This window comes from Geotrypetes seraphini, chromosome 1 (assembly GCF_902459505.1).
Source record: "Geotrypetes seraphini chromosome 1, aGeoSer1.1, whole genome shotgun sequence".
NCBI lineage: Eukaryota > Metazoa > Chordata > Amphibia > Gymnophiona > Dermophiidae > Geotrypetes > Geotrypetes seraphini.
Genome location: NC_047084.1, coordinates 345449403 through 345471332, shown reverse-complemented (window position 1 = coordinate 345471332; position 21930 = coordinate 345449403). Strand labels below are relative to the sequence as shown.

General features: G+C 44.9%; 1 protein-coding gene across 6 annotated transcripts in view; it reads left to right on the top strand.

The window, feature by feature from the left end:
• Window positions 1–21930, top strand: part of PTPN13 (protein tyrosine phosphatase non-receptor type 13) — a 626469-nt gene that overhangs the window by 329691 nt on the left and 274848 nt on the right. For all 6 annotated transcript variants that reach the window (XM_033963022.1, XM_033963031.1, XM_033963011.1 and 3 more), the window contains 2 exons: window positions 4337–4393; window positions 19112–19201. In XM_033963022.1, coding sequence (XP_033818913.1) covers window positions 4337–4393; window positions 19112–19201 — 147 coding nt within the window. The remainder of the gene's footprint in view (window positions 1–4336; window positions 4394–19111; window positions 19202–21930) is intronic.

Here is a 21930-nt window from a genome sequence, read left to right as displayed (position 1 = left end):
AGAATTCTGTAAAAGAAAATAGGCACCTATTTCCATTTATAGAATAGGCTCCAGATAGTTGCCTTCTTGGTACCTAAAAATAGACACCTCTCTATGCCACAGGAATGCCTATGGGTGGCACATCTATAAGTACATGCCAGTTTGTGTATTTATGTGCAGATAGTTAACCATGCAAGAACCATTTTCCACATATAAGAACTATTTTCCACATGTAAAACATACTTTAGAATAGATGCAGAAAATAATTTATAAAATCACCCAGTAACATCCACAAAAAATATTTGACCTCTGTTTACTATTATGTGCTAATATTTTATACTTATGCCCTGATTCTATAAATGGTGCCTAACTTGTAGGCAATTTTGAGCACAATTATCAATTATCTGCTAGGCGTGTTTGTAGAATTGCGCCTAATGGTGCCAGTAGTCCCATTTATATCAGGGTTTTCTTAGCCTAAATGAATGCTCCTAAGCCAAACCATGCCCAAAATCCATCTCAGTCACGTCTACTTTCTGGTAGGCACTTGGGAGTAGATGCCTACCAAGTTAAGTGCCTATCAGCTAATTAATTTTTTAAAATTATTTTATAATTACCGTATTTGCCGGCGTATAAGACGACTTTTCAGTACCTTAAAATCCTCCCCAAAGTCGGGGGTCGTCTTATATGCTGGGTACTGTTTAGAGAGCTGCACGGGGACGCCCCTAGGGTCGCGGGGATCCCGTGGGGACGCCCCCTAGGGTCGCGGGGATCCCATGGGGACGCCTCCGAGGGTCGCGGGGCTCCTGCGGGGCTGGATGCTCAGTCTTCTGGATGTACGCGGCTCTTCTTCTCCCTACCTTCTCTGCTTGCAGCACAGAGCCGAACGGAAGTCTTCCCGACGTCAGCGCTGACGTCGGAGGGGAGGGAGGGCTTAAACAAAGACTTCCGTTCGGCTCTGTGCTGCAGGCAGGGCAGATAAGGAGAAGGAGAGTAGCCTCGGCTACCAACCGATAACAGCCCGGGTCCGACAATCCTCCCTGCCCTGTAGCCGTGAATCTAAATTACCTTCTTACAGCAGCTGTAAGAAGGTAATTTAGATTCGCGGTTAAGGGCAGGGAGGTTTGTCGGACCGGGGCTGTTGTCGGTCGGTCGGGGAAGTGCCACAAAAGTAAGGGAACCTGGCCGGCTGTGCTGCACCCGGGGCGGTAGAGAAGGAGGGGGGGAGAAGGACGCTGAAAGGCCATGGTGAAGACAGGAGGGGGGGGAAGGACTCTGAAAGCACTTGAAGACAGAGGAGGGAGAAGGAGGCTGAAAGCACATGGGGGAATACAAAGGGGTGGAGAAGGACGCTGAAAGGCCATGGGAAGGGTGGGGGGGAGAAGGACACAAAGGAAATGAGGAAAAGAGAGTAGGGAGAAGATGCTGGCAGGGAAGAAGACAGATGCCAGACTATGGGGGGAGCAGAGAGAAGAAGATGGGTGCCAGACCAATTTGGAAGGGGGAAGAAAGGGAGAGGCACAGTAACAGAGCAAATGGAAGATGCAGAAGGAAGAGAGATAGTGGATGGAAGGAATTGAATGAGAACATGAGGAAAGCAGAAACCAGGCAACAAAGGTAGGAAAAGAATTCTATTGCTTTAGTGAATTAATTAAAATTGTTGAAATAAATTCTGATGTTCTTTTAAGTTTTATTTGTTGTGCAGAAGGTGTGCGGAAGAAGGGGTAGTCTTATACGGCGAGTATATAACAAACTCTATATTTTAACTGTAAAAGTTGGGGGGTCGTCTTATACGCCTAGTCGTCTTATACGCCGGCAAATACGGTACTTTTCAATTATCAGCACCGATTAAACCTAATTGAATAATTAAGAGGCACCTAGATTGGCTAGGTGCGCCGATCTAGCCACCTAAATTAGGCTCCATTTATAGGATTTGGGCCATGCTATTGTGACAGACCTATTGCATTCCCGAGGTTTATCACAGGGAAATATAGTAAAGCAGAAGGGCTGACCAGGTCAGTGCCCAAGAGAGTAATTCAGCTGATACCATGTAAGCAGTCAGGAAGACATAGAGACAGAACAAGAAAGCTTTGCCTTACCTAAGTTAGTGTCTAGGCAAAGACAGAAATCTCTGCTCTCTTATTATCCAGTGCCTGGGAAGCAGAAGACAGATAAGCAGTTTTCTTTGGGAGAAACGGCACAAGCAGAGGGAAGGAAGCCCTTCCCCCCCCCACTGAAGCTATGGGCGAGTGGTTTCTGTCTTCAGCTTAAAGCAAGGCTCTGTAGAGCAGTGGCTTCCCCCATGTCTTTCTCAATAACAGACTATGGACTTTTCCTCCAAGAACTTGCCCAAACCTTTCTTAAAACTAGCAACGCTAGCTGTTCTTACTACATCCTCTGGCAACACATTCCAGAGCTTAACTATTTTCTGAGTGAAAAAAATTTCCTCCTATTGTAACTTCATCGAGTGTCCCCTAGTCTTTGTAATTTTTGACGGAGTGAAAAATCAATCCACTTGTACCCGATCTACTCCACTCAGGATTTTGTAGACTTCAATCATATCTCCCCTCAGCCGTCTCTTTTTCAAGCTGAAGAGCCCTAACCATTTTAGTCTTTCCTCATACAAGAGGAGTTCCATCCCCTTTACCATCTTGGTCGCTCTTCTTTGAACCTTTTCTAGCACCGCTATATCTTCCTTGAGATAAGGAAACCAGAATTGAACGCAATACTGCAGATGAGGTTGCACCATGCAGCGATACAGGGGCATTATAACATTCTTAGTCTTGTTAACCATCCCTTTTTAAATAATTCCTAGCATCCTGTTTGCTTTTTTGGCCGCTGCCACACATTGGGCAGAAGGTTTCTACGCAGCCATGTTGTCCTTGGCAGGGGTAAAATTTTGGAACCCTCTCCCTGACATCTTGAGGATCTATTCTGACCGTTTACAGTTTAGAAAGATGTTGAAGACACAACTGTTTGTGGAGGCTTTTCTCTGAAATTGTGTTGGTAGACATATTTAATAAGAATCCTGAATTGTGATTGTTGCACTTTATTTAGTGGGGATGGTTAATGCGTAAATTCATTGACATCATTTTAAGAGGATTAAATTACTATGTAATTGTAATGTAATTTGAATGCATTTTGTAAATGTACTGTCCATGAACTACTGTTAATGTTTTAATTATTAACTGATTAGTTATAGACGGTTTAGAAATTTTAGAAATAAATAGTGTTCAATATTATTTGTTTACTACCTTGCATATTTTCCCCACTCATTTCGCACACCAAACTGATATTGTCTGTGTTCGCTATTTAACACAATATCAAGCAGTAGTGGAAATTGTGCTTTTTTCATGAACATTTATAATTCATATTTACAGTAGCTTATACTAGAGCCTTGATGAATAGTGTTACCACTCGAAAGTTTTACATCTGTGCTAATACAGTATTTTGGAATACAAGTGTTTTAGATTATGTGAAGTTCAGCATGTTCTACTACCCTTTCTTGAAATCTGCTGCTGATCACCAAGTGATATTCTATGTGTAGCATGAGAGTGATTCTATAAAATGCATCAAAGAAGCTCATAAACCATTGGAATACTGCACATAAATGCATGAATGCCAAAAATCCAATTAGATACTAGTCTGTAAATACATCCCTTCAGTGGAGGCATGCTCTCCTCCTGTTAGGAGGGACTAGGGAAGAGCATAGCGCTGGCACTGCTGTTACTGCGGCACAGCAAGGACTTTTGTTCTGGCATACTGGTTGAAAAGCACCAACAGTACAGTCAAACCTCGGTTTGCGAGTAACACGGTTTAAGAGTTTTGCAAGACGAGCAAAACATTCTCACAAACCGAGTGTTGACTCAATTTGCGAGCACCCCCCTCCCTTCGAGAACCAGCATCGCTCCCCCCGCGTGAACCGGCCCCCCCCCCCGCCCAAATTGCATTCAGCCTTACCTTCCCATCTGGCACCGGCATGCAGCCCACAGGACGTGCCGGTGAAAGAAGTTCCTGACTCTTGCCTGGGCCTTGAGTATCTACGCATGCTCAAGGCCTTCTGGTTCTCGCTCTCTACGAGCATGCTTCTGGAACGAATTATGCTTGTAAACGGTTCCACTCTACTTTGTTTTCAGAGCTCAAAATGATTCACTTTGCATGTGCAGCTTTATTATTTTAGCTGCTAATTATCAGTCAAGTTTTACAGATATATAAACAGTATGAAAGTGTCCTTATTATGAAGATGGGAAGCTTTTAGTCATTTATTATACGTAAGTTACCATCAGTTAAATGTTCAAGGCTGTTGAGATGATTCATGTTCAATATTACTCTGACAAAGCTTGTGTCATTTAAATCCTAGGTGTGAGCATGTTCAGTGCTAGTAATCCAACATCTCCTCTGTATTTGAAGGGAAATGGTAAGTTTAGGAGTATAATATTAAAACGTTCAGTATGTGAATGCCAATTATTTTTCAGTACAACTTTAGTGTTTTCTCCAAAGACAAGCAGGATAATACTTGTTGGTGAAGTCACTGGACTGAGCCTATCTGGTGGAACTCTCCCCTAGATACATTAGATGTTTTTTTTTAACTACTAGGCATGTGCGGACACCTTGCTTCTGGAGCTCCATCCCTGTCAGTTTTTTCTCTAACTGATTGAAGCCAGTTACAGCTCTCCCCTTCTCCTTGCCTCCTGGCAAAAAAAACCCCAAACAAAACATAGGTTAGTTTTCCTTCTTTCTTCATTATGATATTTTTCTTTTAATTAAAAAAAACCCAAAAGAAATTATTAACAAAGGACTTAGAGGAGAGCAGGTAACATTTTAGAACGGGAGAAATTTCTGCTATTCTAAACCGCCGGTCTTTTGGAAAATGAAGATAATTATTTATGTCTTCAAAGAAAGTGGCTGAAGTCCAGCAAAGCTTCACACCAATGACGCTGCGAGCTTGCCAAGGCCACACTGATCAGCGAGCGTTCCTCCCCCTCAGGGCCCAGGAAAGGTACTGCGGGGGAAGGCAGCCTTTTCTTCTTTTTTCTCTATTTAAAAAAAAAAATCCAAAACAAAACCAGTGGCCTTTGGACCACGAAGACACTTATTTTTTTTCTTTCTCAGGGACAGTGGCAGGCTCACACTCTATCTAATGTACCTGGGGCAATGGGGGATTAAGTGACCTGCCCAGGGTCGCAAGGAGCAGTGTGGGATTTGAACCCACAAACTCAGGGTGCTAAGGCTGTGGCTCCAACCACTGCATCATATACTCCTAGGCAAGTCAAAATTCATCAAGTCATAGCCATGATGGCATCAGTAGTTCATTTAAATTCAACATCTATAGACTAAGTTGTAAAACACAACTTAGTCTTTTCAGTATACTTTCACATCTCAACTACTGTCTAGATAACCCACTAGGAAAAGAAAGTGTCTTTGGCCATGTTATATTAAAGTATCTTTCTTCAAAAATGCTTCAGCTCTAAAATGATTATTTACATAACAAGTTGTTCAGCATTGAGTAAAGTCTTTCCACTTGAACAATATGGGGCTCATAATCAAAGCATCCAGACATCCAAAAACTTGCCTAAGTCGACAGGATGCATAAGTGCCAATTTTTGAAACCAACTTTCTGGATGTCCAGCAGGACTTCTAAGCCACTTTTTGTCCAGAGTTCAAAGGGGCATGTTGGAAGTAGTGTTATGGGTGGCATTTGGGTGGGCTCTGGGCAGACTTAGACTTACATGTCCTACAGGGATAATCAAATGTTTTGGCAGTAATCCTGAATGGAACTTATACGTTTTGAGTTAGAGCTGTTTTAAAAGGGTATAAGTGTTAAAAAGGTGCACAAAGTGACCAGATAACCACTGCAGAAATAAAATAAAGATCCAGTGCTCACTGACCCCCCTCACACTCCACAAAGATCAGAATACAAAAGTACATACCTATCTATAGAACAGCAGCACCTGGTATAGGAAAGCCTAGTAGACCTACACACAGGTGTCTTAAATAATTTAGTGGGTTGGCTAGTGAACCATAGAGAGGAGTAGCAAGAATCTTAAGCCACTCTAACCACTACATTTATGGTAGAAAGTGTGAGGCCACCGAAAACACCCCAAACCCTACTCTACTGCCATATAGGGCTATTGGAGTAGTAGACAGGTGAGTATAGTGGGTTTTGGAGGGAGCTCACCATGACCTATAAGGGAGTTCTGGTGAGATGTTTATCTGGCACTCTTTATGTGGAGTTCACAGCAGTGCCCCCTTAGGGTGCCTCACTGCCCTATTGGGATGTCTGCATAGTCAGTCCATTAAGATGCTGGTCCCTCCCATGTCCAAATGGGCTTGATTTAGACATTTTGAACATGATGTTTTTGTATTTGAAAATAGTCAAAAAAGTTAATGTCCTGATATGTCATCCCCCCCCCCCCCGCAAATTTGGACATCTAGCAGTTTTGAAAATGGATGTTCTTTAGCGTCCCTCCAGACTGGCACAGAAATGGATGGGTTTACACTCCTCTGCCAGCAGGTGGAGATTGAGACATTGACTTTTGGCTACAGTACAAGTGGGCTGTGCAGTCCTTATTACATTCAGTCTTTTCTCAGGTGGAGTAGTAAGTTGTGCAGTCTGTGCTGAGGTTTCTTTGGCCTGTTGGATCTGGTTAGAGAATTTTTCTGGTCCCTTTGGCTGTCCAGACAGAGCTTGGGGGACCCTCTTGGGGGGTCCTACCAACCTCTGGGGTTCCACACTCAAAAGGGTAAAGTCCCTCCCCCCATTTCTCCCACCTCCCCAGCCTCAACTGTATGCCTGGCCACCTGTCCAGCACAGACTACAGTTTAGAGTGCCTTATGGGGTCTGCTCTCTTGAGACAGCTGGTTAGCTGTGAGAAGTTAAAAAAAAAAATACACAAGAAATGGAGCATAAAATGATCCCGAGGCCGCCATTTTTATACAGCGTTGTGAGGTTTTTTTTGACGCATTCAGTATGAGCGCTTCAAAGAAGCAGCACAAGTGTGTTTTATATGGGTGCATGTGGCTGGTGGGTGCACAAAATGTTCCAATCACCTCGAGGGGGACCCAGCTTCGAGTGTCGATATGTCAGGCTCCCCTACACGCATGCATGCTCGTCAGCAGGAGGCGCTGGTGACGCCCAGGATCTTGGGAAGGACCTTTCAGATCCATTAGGTGGTTCGGATTAGAGAATGACACAGGGAAAAAAATCTGTCCCCGTCACCGCCCCATACCCGGCCCACCATCCTCTGCACCGCCCCATCACCGCCATTCCCTTCACCGCCCCGTCACCACCACTGCCATCCCTTTCACCGCCCCGTCACCACCACTGCCATCCCATTCACCGCCCCGTCACCGTCCCTTCAGCATCCATATAAGCCTTAGTACTGTAATATTTAGCTTATTCCTTTCTTATAAATCAAAGTTCCTGCTGCTGAACTAGAGAAAGAGATGTTCAGCTGGCAGGGCTTTGTTTATAAATTTTTATCAACACAACTAATATACTACTTTATCCTAAAACAAAAAATAAATAAATAAATAGAATTTTTTTTCTACCTTTGTTGTCTGGTTTATGCTTTCCACATCTTCTCATTCAATTCCTTCCATCCACTGTGTGTCTTCTCTCTGCATCTTCCATTTGCTGTTACTGTGCCTCTCCCTTCATCCTCCCCCAATTGGTCTAGCACCCATCTTCTTCCCTCCGCTCCCCCATAGTCTGGCATCTATCTTCTTCCCTTCCAGCATCTTCTCCCTATTCTGTCTTCCACATTTCCCTTCAGGGTCTTTTCCTCTACCCTCTTTCAATGTCTGTTCTATTCCTTTCCACCACCACCCTTCCCTCCCTCCTTTACCATCTGTTCCTTTCTACCACCCTTCAGCTCCTCTCGTGTGGCCTAACTATCTACCTCCCTCCCTCTTATTTTTGTGGCACGTTACAATGTAATTTGTGCAAGCCGCTGGAGCCTGCGAGCTCGGTCCCTGTCCCATCCCCACAAACCATCTCGCTTCTGTGCTCCTATTTTCCCCATTTCTAATATCTCTCCTATATATCTGCCATTGCCCCCCCCCCGTGTCCATATACCATCCCCATGGCATGTCCCCTTTATGTCTCTGTCCCTATGCCCCATGCACATAATTTCCCCTCTTTCTGTTACCTTCCTCTGTCCAGATTTCCCCTATCTTCCTCTTCCATACCAGTGTGTCTCTTCTTTTCAACCCCATCTAGCTTCTTTCCCTCTTTCTCCCCCCCCCTGCTTCCAGCATCTGGCTCACCTGCCTGTCTTCCCCTTTCTCTCCTGCTGTAGGTTTCTTTCTTTCCCTCTTCATCCCCTTGGCCCAGAATTTTTTTTCCTTTCACTCCCTTCTTCCTAGTATGAGCCGGGAACACACTCGATCACACGATCTAGCAGCCCCCACCTACCCGATCGCAGCGTTTAGCCAGCTCCCTCCCTCCACCTCACCTTATATTCCGAGCCGCACGCGTTCAAAAAGACGCGGCTGCGCGAGTCCATCAAACTTCTCCTCTCCTGCAACTTCCTGTTTCCGGTTGCGTCAGAGGAGAAGATTGATGGACTCGCGCAGCCGCGCGTGCACGGCTTTTTGAACGCGTGCAGCTCAGGAAAAAGGAAGCCGGCAAACTCAGAATATAAGGTGAGGTGGAGGGAGGGAGCTTGCTAAACGCTACGGGCGGGCGGTGGCTGCGGGGACTGCACGATCCTTAATGCCTCACTGCGGAGACAAGACCATTCACCGCTCCACGGGGCCCGTCCCCGCAGCGACTGTTATTTTTCTTTCCCCGTTCCGGCGGGTTACCCGCGGCTAGCCGTGGGTAACCGCCACCGTATCATTCTCTAGTTCGGATGTTTTGGATGTAGATTTTTCAGAGGTGCCAGTTGGCAAGGATGTGTCATGCACATTTTTTACCAGGAAGAGTTGCAGGAGCTCATACTTCAAGTATCTTCTGTTTTGCACTTTGAAGAGGAAGCTAAGGACCCCCCCTCGTGTGATACACCCTCTTCTTAGAGGGATCTGGTCAGCATCCCGCTCTTTCCCTGTGCATCAGGATATTCAGGATGTAGAGCACATTCAGTGGAAAGTTCCAGACGCATCTTTTCGTTTGGCAGGGTCCATGGCCAGACTCTATCCCAATCTGGATGTGGATAAAGATACTTTTAAGTCTTCTGTTGTGGATGCAGTGGTCTAGGCCAGGGGTAGACAATTCCGGTCCTCGAGAGCCAGAGCCAAATCAGGTTTTCAGGATATCCACAATAAATATACACGAGATAGATTTGTATCTCAAGGAGGCAGTGCATGCAAATCCATCGCATACGTATTCATTGTGGATATCCTGAAAACCTGGCCTGGCTCCAGCTCCCAAGGACCGAAATTGCCTACCCCTAGTCTAGGCGCGGAGACATACTGTGCCGGTGGAAAGAGGCTCGGCCCTGAGAGACCCTCAGGACTGTAAAATGGAAGCTCTTCTTAAACGCAGTTTTGATGTGGCTACCGTGGCTGTCCAGGTGGCGATATGTGGTGGTCTGGTAGTCCGAGCTTGTTTCCGGTGGTTTGAGAAAGTTCTTGACCGTGAGACGGCTGACTGGTCCTTAGTGGACTAGGAAGTATCTAAGATATTGCTGGGAGCTTCTTATCTCAGTGATACCATGTATGATCTTTTTTTGTATATATATATATATATATATATTTAAATGTTTATTAAAAGTTTTGTAAGAAGAAATATACACACACTTCATCATTCAACATATACAACAGATGCACAGTAAGCAACAAGTGCAGATTAGTAAAACACACCAGCAGTACAATTTTCACCCACGTGACCTCCCTACCCCATCCCCCCACCCCACAAAAGCAATGTCCAATAACAGTTGACCACCAGATCCCACCCTCCCCACCTCCCCCCACCAGCCATCAGACCAACACAGTGCCAGGACCTAAGGGACCCGCTAAAGAGCATCCAAAATAGCTCCTAATTTGTGCCAAGTAGAAGTTTGGGGTGCATAGATGAAGCGACGTTTAGCCACCGCCATTGCCATCTTCCCCAGGGACAACAGACGGTTAAGCCATTCAACATGAGTTGGGGCTACCATATTTTTCCAATGATTAACTATTAAACATTTCGCTGCTGCCATACCCCATCTAAGTAGCTTAGTTTGCCAGTGATGTTCTCGAATATTATACCAGCTTAACAAACAGCTCTGAGGTGTCGCCCCCACAGGAGCCCCAGTAAGATCTGTCATGGTCTGAACCATTGCTTTCCAAAAGGGGCGAATGGTTAAACAATCCCACCAAATATGTAGAAAAGACTCCACAGTCATTCCACATTTCCAACAGTGAGCAGACACTCCGGGAAACATTCTATGCAATCACTCCAGGGTATAATACCACCGTGTCAGAACCTTGTAAGCATTTTCCTGAACCAATGCACATGAGGAAACCTTATAGACCTCCCCACATATAACTCCCCATTCTTTAGTAGTAAATTGCAAACCCAGATCCCCCTCCCGCCATGTATGATCTTTTGAGTGTCTCAGCCATGTCTCTGGGTGTACACTGTGGCTTCGGGGTTGGTTGGTGGATGTGGCATCTAAGGCTAAGCTCCTTTCTCTTCAGGGAGGAGTTGGATAAGTTGGTTCAGGCCTTGAGTGACTCTAAGGTGCCTCGGTTGCTGGAGGACTGACCTCAACAGACTTCATGACTCCTCCTGTGGCTCCTCTGTCGCCCAATGACTCATTGCGGATCCTTCCCCCATTTCCAGTCAGAGCGCGGTTGCGGGAGTTTTAACGGAGATGGGCCAAGATCACAACAGATCAGTAGGTCCTGGAGGTGATTTAGGACGGTTATGTTCTGGAGTTTTCCCGAGCTTTGCCAGATCGTTTCCTTTCCTTGTCAGGCAACTTGGAAGAGACGGGCTTTTCGGCAGACATTGCTCAGGTTGCTGGGCCTCAAAACAGTAGTCCCAGTGCCTCCTCAGGAGATTTCCTGATTAGCTGTTACTTCATGGTGCCCAAGAAAGAGGGGTGTTTTTGGCCCATTTTGGATCTTAAAGGTGTCAATGCGTCTTTTCACATGGAAACCCTGAAATCTGTAATTCTGGCTGTCCAGGCTGGAGAATTTCTGACTTCTCTCGACCTGACAGAGACCTATCTGCATGTTCCCATTCAGGCCTCTCATCAACGATTCCTACACTTTGCAGTTTTGGGATAGCGTTATCAGTTTCATGTGCTTCCCTTTGGTCTAGCTATGGCGCCGCACACCTTCAGAAAGATTATGGTTGTGGTGGCAGCTGCCTTGTGCAAGGAGGGGATTCTGGTGCACCCCTATCTGGACGATTGGTTGATTCAAGTGAAGTTGTTGCAGGAGAGTTTTCAGGTTATGGCTCAAGTTGTGGATTTTCTCCAGTCCCTGGGCTGGGTATTCAACCTGGCCAAGAGTCGTTTGACTTTATCTCAGCGCTTGGAGTATCTTGGCGTGCTTTTCGACATCATCTTGGGGAGAGTTTTCCTTCCAGAGGCTAAGGTGTACAAATTGCAGATGCAACTTCACTCTCTGATGGATTGTCGATGTCTGCTGACGCAAGACTTTCTTCAGGTCTTGGCCTCCTTAGAGGTGGTCCAGTGGGCTTGGCCTCATATGCGTCTTCTTCAGTTTGCGCTTCTTCGGCAGGGGTCGCCACAGATTCACAATCTGGACTCTGTGGTCCTGCTCAAGGGATTAGTTTGACGCAGCCTACGCTGGTGGCTCCAGTCTTCCAATCTGGTTCATGGAGTGAGTCTTGATCAGCCCCTGTGGACAGTGCTTCTCACGGACACCAGTCTCCTCAGTTGGGGAGCTCAGTGTCTCAGTCGCTTAACTCAGGGCAGCTGGATACCGGTGGAGGTGTCCTGGTCAATTAATGTTCTGGAGACCAAAGCCATTCAGCTAGCATTGGTGGAATTCCAGTCCTTGCTGGAGGGCAAGTCAGTTCGAGCTCTCTCAGACAATTGCACAGCCTATGTCAATCGTCAAAAGGGCACCAAGAGTCATCTGGTGGCTCTGCTCATGGAATGGGGGGAGGCTCATCTTCAGGACATCTCGACTTTACACAATGCCAGCGTGGACAACATCCAGACAGCTTTTCTAAGTTGTCATGCGCTGCATCCCGACAAGTGGTATCTCAGGCTGGAAGCCTTCCAGTTCATTGTTCAGGCTTGGGGTCAGCCAATCAATAACCTCATGGCCATGAGTGTCAATGCCAAAGTGCTGAGGTTCTTCAATTAGTGCAGAGATTGCTAGGCCGAGGGGCTGGATGCTCTGGTGCAGGTTTGGCCGTTGTACAACCTGCTGTATGTCTCCTCCATGGCCTCTGGTGGGCAGAGTTCTTCTGCGGATTGCCTGGCACACGGGTCATGTGATCCTGGTGGCTCTGTATTGGCCGAGGCGCCCATAGTATGCGGATCTGGTTCGTCTGCTAGTGGTGGATCCTCTCCCGCTGCCCCTCTCGCCCGATCTTCTGACTCGGGGTCCCATTCCAATGTCCAGCCCCTTTTGTTTTATGGCTTGGCTCTTGATAGGGCTCGCCTAAAGAAGAAGGGATATTCAGATAAAGTGATCTCCACTCTCTTAGGATCTCAGAGATCTCAGAGACTTTCCACCTCTTGGGCTTATGTCCCTGTTTGGGTATTTTTGAGGACTGGTGTTCCACTTGTGGTGTGGTTCCTCTTCGAGCTGCTTTGCCTCACATTCTGGAGTTTTTGCAGGATGGCCTGGAGTGAGGTCTTGCTTGGTCTTCCCTTTGGGGTACAGATTGCTACTTTGTCTTTCTTTTGCAGTCTCCTGTATGTTAAGCATTTGGCTTGTTCTCCGGATGTGTTTCGGTTCTTGAGAGCTGCAAAATTGCTGTGGCCTCCAGTTCGGCCGTCGGTTCCTGCATGGGATCTCAATTAAGTTCTTTCTGAGCTCGTTCATCCTCCATTTGAGCCTTTCAGCGCCTGTACATTGAAGGACCTTATTCTTAAGGTGGTTTTCATGGTAGCCATTATTTTCTTGAGATGTGTTTCAGAGCAGCAGGCCTTTTCGTGTAGGCCTCCTCTCTGGAGTTCTCTAGGGAGCAGGTTGTGCTTCGGCCAGTTCCCTCCTTTCTTCCAAAGGTGGTTTCGTCGTTACAAGTCAACTAGTCCATGGTCCTTCCGGTCTTAGGTAGTCAGGAGGGCTGTTTGGAAAAGAGGCAGTTGCACAAGTTGGATGTCCATAGGGTCCTTCACTCTTATGTTCAACGGACTCAGGACTTCCATAAGTTAGATTGTCTTTTTGTCATCTTAGCAGGTCCTCGTAAGTACAATGGTGCTTCTAAGGCTACCATTGCGTGCTGGATCAAGGAGGCTATCGCTTTGGTGTACCATCTCCAAAAGAAGCCTGTTCCTGAATTTATCAAGGCTCATTCTACTTGGGGTCAAGCAGCTTCTTGGGCTGAATCTTCTCTTGTCCCTCCAGTGGATATCTCTAAAGCTGTGGTTTGGTCTTCTCTCCATTCCTTTATTCGACACTACCGTGTAGACGTTCAGGCGCGTTGGGACGTGGTGTTAGGTGAGCATAACATGGTTTGGTTCAACCTTCGGAAGGGTTTCACCAGATCGACCACAACAACAAAGGTCCTTAATTTTCGGGGCACTGATTTCAAACGCATGGGAGACTTTGTCCGTCGGGCACTGCAAGACCATGCCGAAACCAATAATGTAGAGGATATGTGGGCAAACCTGAAATCTACCCTACATGAAGCAACAAATCGCTATATAAAAACAGTAAGCAAACGACGGAGAAATAACAGACCCCAGTGGTTCACTACAGAAATCTCGGACCTCGTTAAGAAAAAGAAAAAAGCATTTGTTTCCTACAAACAATCAGGAAGAGGAGCAGTCAAAGAAGACTATCTGGCCAGGTCCAAAGCTGTCAAAATGGCAGTCAGAGAGGCCAAGCTTCGAATAGAAGAGAATCTAGCAAAGGACATTCAGAAAGGGGATAAATCCTTCTTCAGGTACATCAGTGATAGGAAAAGAAACACAAATGGGATAGTACGCCTTAGGAAAGCAGACGGGAATTATGCAGAATCAGATTCCGAGAAAACCGAACTACTAAACGAATACTTCTGCTCAGTCTTTACCTGCGAGGCGCCAGGGTGCGGTCCACAATTGCAAGCAAGGCAAAGCTCAGGAGACCCGTTCTGGAATTTCGAGATTACACCCAGCAGCGTCTACTGCGAACTATCAAGACTTAAAGTGAACAAAGCCATGGGACTGGACAATCTACACCCCAGGGTGCTTAGAGAGCTGTGTGATGTCCTGGCGGAGCCATTGTCTGTGCTCTTCAATCTTTCCTTGAGGGCGGGAAGAGTCCCCTTGGACTGGAAAACAGCCAATGTAATCCCACTCCACAAAAAGGGCTGCAGGACGGAGGCTGAGAATTACAGACCGGTGAGTCTCAGATCCATAGTGAGTAAACTCATGGAAACACTAATTAAGCATAAATTAGATACGATCCTGGACGAGAAGAATCTAAGGGATCCCTGCCAACATGGATTTACCAAGGGCAGGTCCTGCCAATCCAATCTAATTAGTTTCTTTGACTGGATAACAAGGAAACTGGATGTGGGTGAGTCCCTAGACGTCGTTTACTTGGACTTTAGTAAAGCTTTTGATAGTGTCCCGCACCGCAGACTATTGAACAAGATGAAATCAATGGGACTGGGAGAGACATTAACTACATGGGTCAGTGATTGGCTAAACGGTAGACTTCAGAGAGTGGTGGTGAATGGTGCCCCTTCCAAAATGTCAGAGGTGATCAGTGGAGTGCCGCAGGGCTCGGTCTTGGGCCCGATTCTCTTCAACATATTTGTGGGAGATCTGACTCAGGGGCTTCAGGGTAAAATCACATTATTTGCCGATGACGCCAAACTATGCAACATTGTAAGTGAGAACACTTTACCAGACGCAGGACCTACTTCTATTGGAACACTGGTCCTCAACTTGGCAGTTAAACTTTAACGCTAGAAAATGTAAGGTCATGCACCTCGGCAGCAGGAATCCATGCAAAACTTATACACTTAATGGTGAAACCTTAGTTAGGACCAAGGCGGAACGTGATTTGGGGGTGATCATTAGCGAAGACATGAAGACTGCCAATCAAGTGGAGAAGGCTTCTTCAAAGGCAAGACAAATGATGGGTTGTAACTGAAGAAGCTTTATCACCCGGAAGCGCGAAGTTATTATGCCGTTGTACAGATCCATGGTGAGGCCTCATCTGGAATATTGTGTACAATTCTGGAGGCCATATTACCAAAAAGATGTACTGAGAGTTGAGTCGGTTCAGAGAATGGCCACCAGGATGGTCTCGGGACTCAAAGACCTCCCATATGAGGGAAGGTTGAATAAATTGCAGCTATACTCACTCGAAGAACGTAGAGAGAGAGGAGACATGATAGAGACGTTTAAATATATCACCGGCCGTATTAAGGTGGAGGATGATATCTTCTTTTTTAAAGGTCCCTCGGCCACAAGAGGACATCCGCTGAAAATCAGGGGTGGGAAATTTCATGGTGACACCAGGAAGTTCTTCACCGAAAGAGTGGTCGATCGTTGGAATGAACTTCCGCTTCAGGGGATTCAGGCCAGCAGCGTGCCGGATTTTAAAAGGAAATGGGATACACATGTGGGATCTCTAGGGAGGTAATAAAATGTAGAGGGGATACACACGTGGTATCTCTAGGGGGGTAAATTCAGGGGGTGGGGTTGTTAAAGTGGGCAAACTAGATGGGCTATAGCCCTTTTCTGCCGTCATCTTCTATGTTTCTATGTTTCTATGTTACTGTGGGGCATTTCTGAAAAGTTCCTGTTCTAATCAGTATCCAACAGTATTTTCCTTTGTCTTCTCCATGTAAGTGTGGAGTTGGGATGTTATTGTTTTCAGCCTGGTTCTTTTTCTGCTTGGCTATTCGTTAAGACTGAGTGCAATAGGGACTGCACAGCTCACTTGTACTGTAGCCAAAAGTCAATGCTCAGTCTCCACCTGCTGGCAGAGGATGGTAAACCCATCCGTTTCTGTGCAGGTCTGGAGGGACTAAATGAAAGAAAATTAGCAAGTAAGGATCTAATTTCTCCTTTCCCTGCCCTAACATTTGAGTGTCTTGCGGGAAACGGCCAAAGTCAGACATAGACGCACTGTAAAAAAATGCCCCTCTATGTCTCTTCTTGAGATATCATTCATACTCTGTTCATTATTCACATGTGCTTCTACAGCCCTCAGCTGTGGAAGTCCTCTTCTGCCAGATGCATTATTCTTGCTTGTTGAGAGAGAAGAGTATGTTACTTAACTGTAGTGAGTGTTCATAAACAGCAGGATAAATTAGCCAGATAATTCTTCTTTCCCCCCTCCTCCCCTTGCTCCCAGAGTTGAAACTAACCAGGCAATATTCAGCCCAAGGTAGTCAGTGTTTTTTTTAAAATACTGACCAATTAGATGCAGATCATCTATGCAAGCCCTTATCTGGGTACCAACACTGAATAAGTTTTACACAATTTGTATTATTTTTAACTATTGTAAACCGCATAGAACTTTACAGTCCTGCGGTATATAAACTTTTATTATCATTATTATTATTACTAGTGTTTAAGCCCGTTACAATAACGGGTGCTAGAATAGATGTGTAGACTTAGGCATTTCTTTCTTTCTTCCTTTCTTTCTCTCTCTTTCTGTATGTTTTTCTTTCTCTCTCCCTGTCCCCTTTCTTTCTTTCTTTCTTTCTGTCTCTCTCCCTGGCCGCTGTCTGTCTGTCTGTCTTTCTTTCTGTCTCTCTCCTTGGCCACTGTCTGTCTCTCTCCTTGGCCACTGTCTGTCTCTTTCTTTCTTTCTTTCTGTCTCTTTCCTTGGCCACTGTCTGTCTCTTTCTTTCTTTCTGTCTCTCTCCTTGGCTACTGTCTGTCTCTTTCTTTCTTTCTGTCTCTCTCCCTGGCAGCTGTCTGTCTTTCTTTCTTTCTGTCTCTCTCCCTGGCAGCTGTCTGTCTTTCTTTCTTTCTGTCTCTCTCCCTGGCAGCTGTCTGTCTTTCTTTCTTTCTGTCTCTCTCCCTGGCAGCTGTCTGTCTGTCTTTCTCCTTGGCCGTTGTCTGTCTGCCTTTCTTTCTTTCTCTCTCCCTGGCCGCTGTCTATCTTATTCTTTCTGTCTCTTTTCCTGGCTGCTGTCTGTCTTTTTTTCTTTCTGTCTCTTTTACTGGCCGCTGTCTGTCTTTTTGTCTCTCTCCCTGGCCACTGTCTGTCTTTCTTTCTTTCTGTCTCTCTCCTTGACCACTGTCTGTCTGTCTTTTTTTCAGTCTCTCTCCTTGACCGCTATCTGTCTGTCTTTTTTTCTGTCTCTCTTTCTCTCCTTTGCCACTATCTGACTGTTATTTCATTCTCTCTCTCTGTTCTTTCTATCTCTATCCCTGGCCCCCTGTCTTTCTGTGTGTCTGTCTTTCTTTCTGTCTGTCTGTCTATCTCCTTGCCCCATGCCTGTCTGTTTCTCGTGCCCCTTCTCCCACGTACCTTTTTGTTTATAACATTGTATAGTTAGGGAAAAGTGTCCGACATGGGCTCATTCTGTAGATAGTACAACTGCCGCACACAAACCGCCGCAAGCTCCAGCTGGAGGAAGTTGAGGAAAGCGTCACACGAGCTGCAAACTGCCACAGGCTGTACCAGTGCACGCTTCGCATGCTGTACTGCGCCGCTCACTGTACTGCGCATGTCTGCAATGGAGCTACGGATCAGGGACGCAGAGATGATGAAGTGTGAACTGCGCATGTGCAGTAAGAGTTTTATTATAGCGAATTATTAATATCTGTGCCTTTGGTGAGTCCTGGAAGTTATCTGGGTATTGCTGTTATTCAGTGCCGGCATACAGATAGCTAAATGGGCACAATTAGAACCGCTTTTTTTTGGTCCTCTTTGGCAGGTTAGTTATCCGGGCATTGGCACTGAATATTGGAAGTGCCTGAATAACTTTAGGCCTATCCTAGTGCTGATTGCATAGTGCAGCAATGATCTGTCCAGATATTTAGCAACATTATTAAGGCTGAATGGCACTTGCCTGGATAGCAGCCACTCCTACCTGGCTAAATGCTGCTGAATATTGATCTGTAGTTTTCTAATTGGGACATTATCAGGAAACTTATCATTTACTTTGAGCTCTAAGAGAGCTAGTCTATCTCGACCATGTCAGATGATGCCACCCACTTACAGGGTTGATTTATTATCCATGTATCTACAACTCTTATTATAAGTAAGTACTTTAGCCTTTTTATTTCCAAGGAATATGTATCTCAGAAAAAGCAGGTACAAATATTTTCTTCTGGGCCATTTTCAAATGGAAAGTATGTTCATACTTTCTCTTTGAAAACTGGAGCAGAATTCACGGACTTGGCATCTATGTGAACAGTTTTTAAAATTGACTCCTCTAATAGCTATTCGGTTACCGTTGAAACTCATATAGAAAACTTTGTAATAATGATTACAAATGTCTCAGTACAACTTCATATTGTTTTTAATCAGACCCTATAAGATTTATATTTTCAAAAATGTTCACTGTCCTAAAAGGAGAATTATGATAAACTAGTAGATACCCACAATACACTTCTGGTGACCGTAGCATTATTCTCCCACCCAGATACTGCTGTTCCCTTCTTCTCCCTGTTGATTTACTCCTGCCACTGCCTCCTTCAGTCCATACTAGTACTACTACGTATCATAGCGCTGCTATATGTAATGCAGTGTTGTACACTAAACATTTAAGACACAGTCCCTGCTCAACAGTGCTTACAATCTAATCAAAAAAGACAAACAGACTAATAAGGGAATAGACTCCATATGGGGCAATCAAGTTGGCTAGAAGAGGCAACAGAAGGAGTGCAAGAGGAAGGGAACAGTGCTGTTGGACTGGGGACCGAGTGCCAAGGCTGTCACAAGTGTCATCAGAAGTCCTTCCTGTGTGGAAGCCCTGCAGAAGCTCCTCGGTGGGATGTGCTTGTACCTACACTGTGCTGCCTGCCACCATTATATTGTACATGTATTATATATATACAGATGATTCATTTTAATTATTCCAATTGTGATTTTGGGGTAGATGCTGTGCCAAAAAAGCCAAACCTAGCCTCTTCTCCAGAGAGGGAGATTACTTTGGTGCACCTAAAGAAAGATGCAAAATATGGCTTAGGTAAGTTACTATAATGATAAGTAGTAAGTAGCAAGGTTGCAAGTTCTTGAAAGGAACAAATATAAAATGGAGTTTGTAGGTCTATATATAGTTATATCAAATGATAAGGTTCTTACTCTGATTTCAACTATTAAATCTGAGTCGCCCAGTGGTGTTCTTTATTCTCTTCATTTTTTATCATGTTTAGAGAATAACACATAGATAAAGTTTGTTCCTGTTCCCGCAAAGTCAGTCCCCGCCCCATCCCCGCGAACTCAGTTTAATCCCATATGCACAAGCCTCAAACAGTTTTGATTTTAAATTTAAATTTTATTAAAGTATAAAAAGAAACAATATCTGTACAACTGTCATTTTATTCATCACAAACAATACAGAACAAGGATCAACAAAATCCCAGTCTCCCCTCCCCTCTTACAAATATCCTCTCCACTATTGGGAAAACTGACACAAGCCAAATTACTACAGAATGCTACACATAAAATTCATACTAAAAGAATACCTCAGTCACACACAGAACACAAATGTCAAATACATAATAGCTGACCAAAAATGATAAATATAAATTAAACCAAAATCCAGGAAATCCATACCTTGTATGTAGTACACCACCAAAGAAATAGAAAGATCCTTTTTCCTCCAATGTTCAAAATATAAAGATCACACATGCCAGGGATGGTGTTAGGGGAGTGCAACTAGGGCATCTGCCCCCTGGCCAGAAAGAGGCCTAAGACTTCTGGAAACTGAAGGTGACATACCCTGGGGTGTATACCCTTCTGATCCAGGTGATTTATCACTCTATAATTTGTCAGTTTGCTCAGTACATCTTCAAGTTTATTTAAAATATTTGATATGATCGCAATATCCAAATCCAATGCAATTTACAAAGATTAAAAATAGGAAAAATAAAAAATCCAACAAACAGGACATTAAAAACCAATTATGACATAAAAATGCAATTGAGAGGGAGGGGGTTAAAAATAATTGGATTAAATACAATTCCAAAATAAATGAAAAAGGATGGGTAGGGAGCGTTACCCACTTAATTTCTACTGAACAGTGTTCCTTGTCCAGATAAATTCAGAATGAGGTCATATAATTTTAAATGGGTCAGGTTCTCCCATTATTATACCGTTGCCCAATATGCCAACTACTGTTTCATGTAGAATATTTTATTCTGTGTGACTCTTTAACACAGGGGTGTCAAAGTCCTTCCTCGAGGGCCACAATCCAGTCGGGTTTTCAGAATTTCCCCAATGAATATGCATGAGATCTATTTGCATGTACTTCTTTCATTGTATGAACATAAGAACATAAGAATTGCTGCAACTGGGTCAGACCAGTGGTCCATCGTGCCCAGCAGTCCGCTCACGTGGCGGCTTTCTGGTCAAAGACCAGCACCCTAACTGAGACTAGCTTTACCTGGATACGTTCTAGTTCAGCAGGAACTTGTCTAACTTTGTCTTGAATCCCTGGAGGGTGTTTTCCCCTATGACAGACTCCAGAAGAGAGTTCCAGTTTTCTACCACTCTCAGGGTGAAGAAGAACTTCCTTAAGTTCGTACGGAATCTATCCACTTTCAATTTTAGAGAGTGCCCTCTCTTCTCCCTACCTTGGAGAGGGTAAACAACCTGTCCTTATTTACTAAGTCTATTCCCTTCAGTATCTTGAATGTTTCGATCATGTTCCCTCTCAATCTCCTCTGTTCGAGGGAGAAGAGGGCCAGTTTCTGTAATCTCTCGCTGTACGGCAACTCCTCCAGCCCCTTAACCATCTTAGTTGCTCTTCATCTTAGTGTGAACTCTTCCCCCCATGCAATCCGCTAAGAAGATCGACTGTCGGCTCCGGGCGGCTTTCCCGCAGAGGAGAGAATCCTGCATTCACCGTGAGCCTCATCTGGGGCAGCCTCCTTGGAGCGGCTGGGGCACGGGCAGTGTGTCTGGGAGGGAATGCATGGATGGGAGAACATCGCAGGGGAGGAGACATAAGCATCCTGGGACTGTCTGCCAAGTCTCTTCCCTGAAGAAGCCCTTTCTGGAAACGTCAATCGCTCCTCCTAAACTTACTTGCTCCACTTCATCACTGACGCTGAAACCGTGGATTGAAGACAAAGTTTTATTTTATTTTTCTTTCCAGCTTATGATTTATCTTTAATCTTATCTATTGTTTTGCCTTTTGTCTTTGTTTTGTTCTATTTCTATCATTTAAATTTCTCCAGAATTCTACTGTTCAACGGCTCCCCCTTCTGCTTCTATTCCTTTCTCTCCTCTCTTCTACCTTCCAAAGTATTTAGATCAATGCTGTCTTGTTAAAATGTTTATTTTATTTTTATTTTTCCTCTAACTCTACTTTTCACTTCTCTATTACCCTCCAGGTACTTTAGTTAGATTGTGAGCCTTCGGGACAGTAAGGGAATTTTTCAAGTACCTTTCTTATTTCTAATCTTAATGTATATTTTCTGTAAACCGCTTAGAACCTAACGGATGTAACGGTATATAAGAAATAAATTACATTACATTACATTACATTCTCGGGACTCTTTCGAGTAGTACCGTGTTTTTCTTCATGTATGGCGACAAGTGCTGGACGCAGTGCTCCAGGTGAAAGGCGCACCATGGCCCAGTACAGCAGCGTGATAACCTTCTCTGATCTGTTTGTGATCCCCTTCTTTATCATTCCTAGCATTCTGTTCTCCCCTTTCGCCGCTGCCGCACATTGCGTGGACAGCTTCA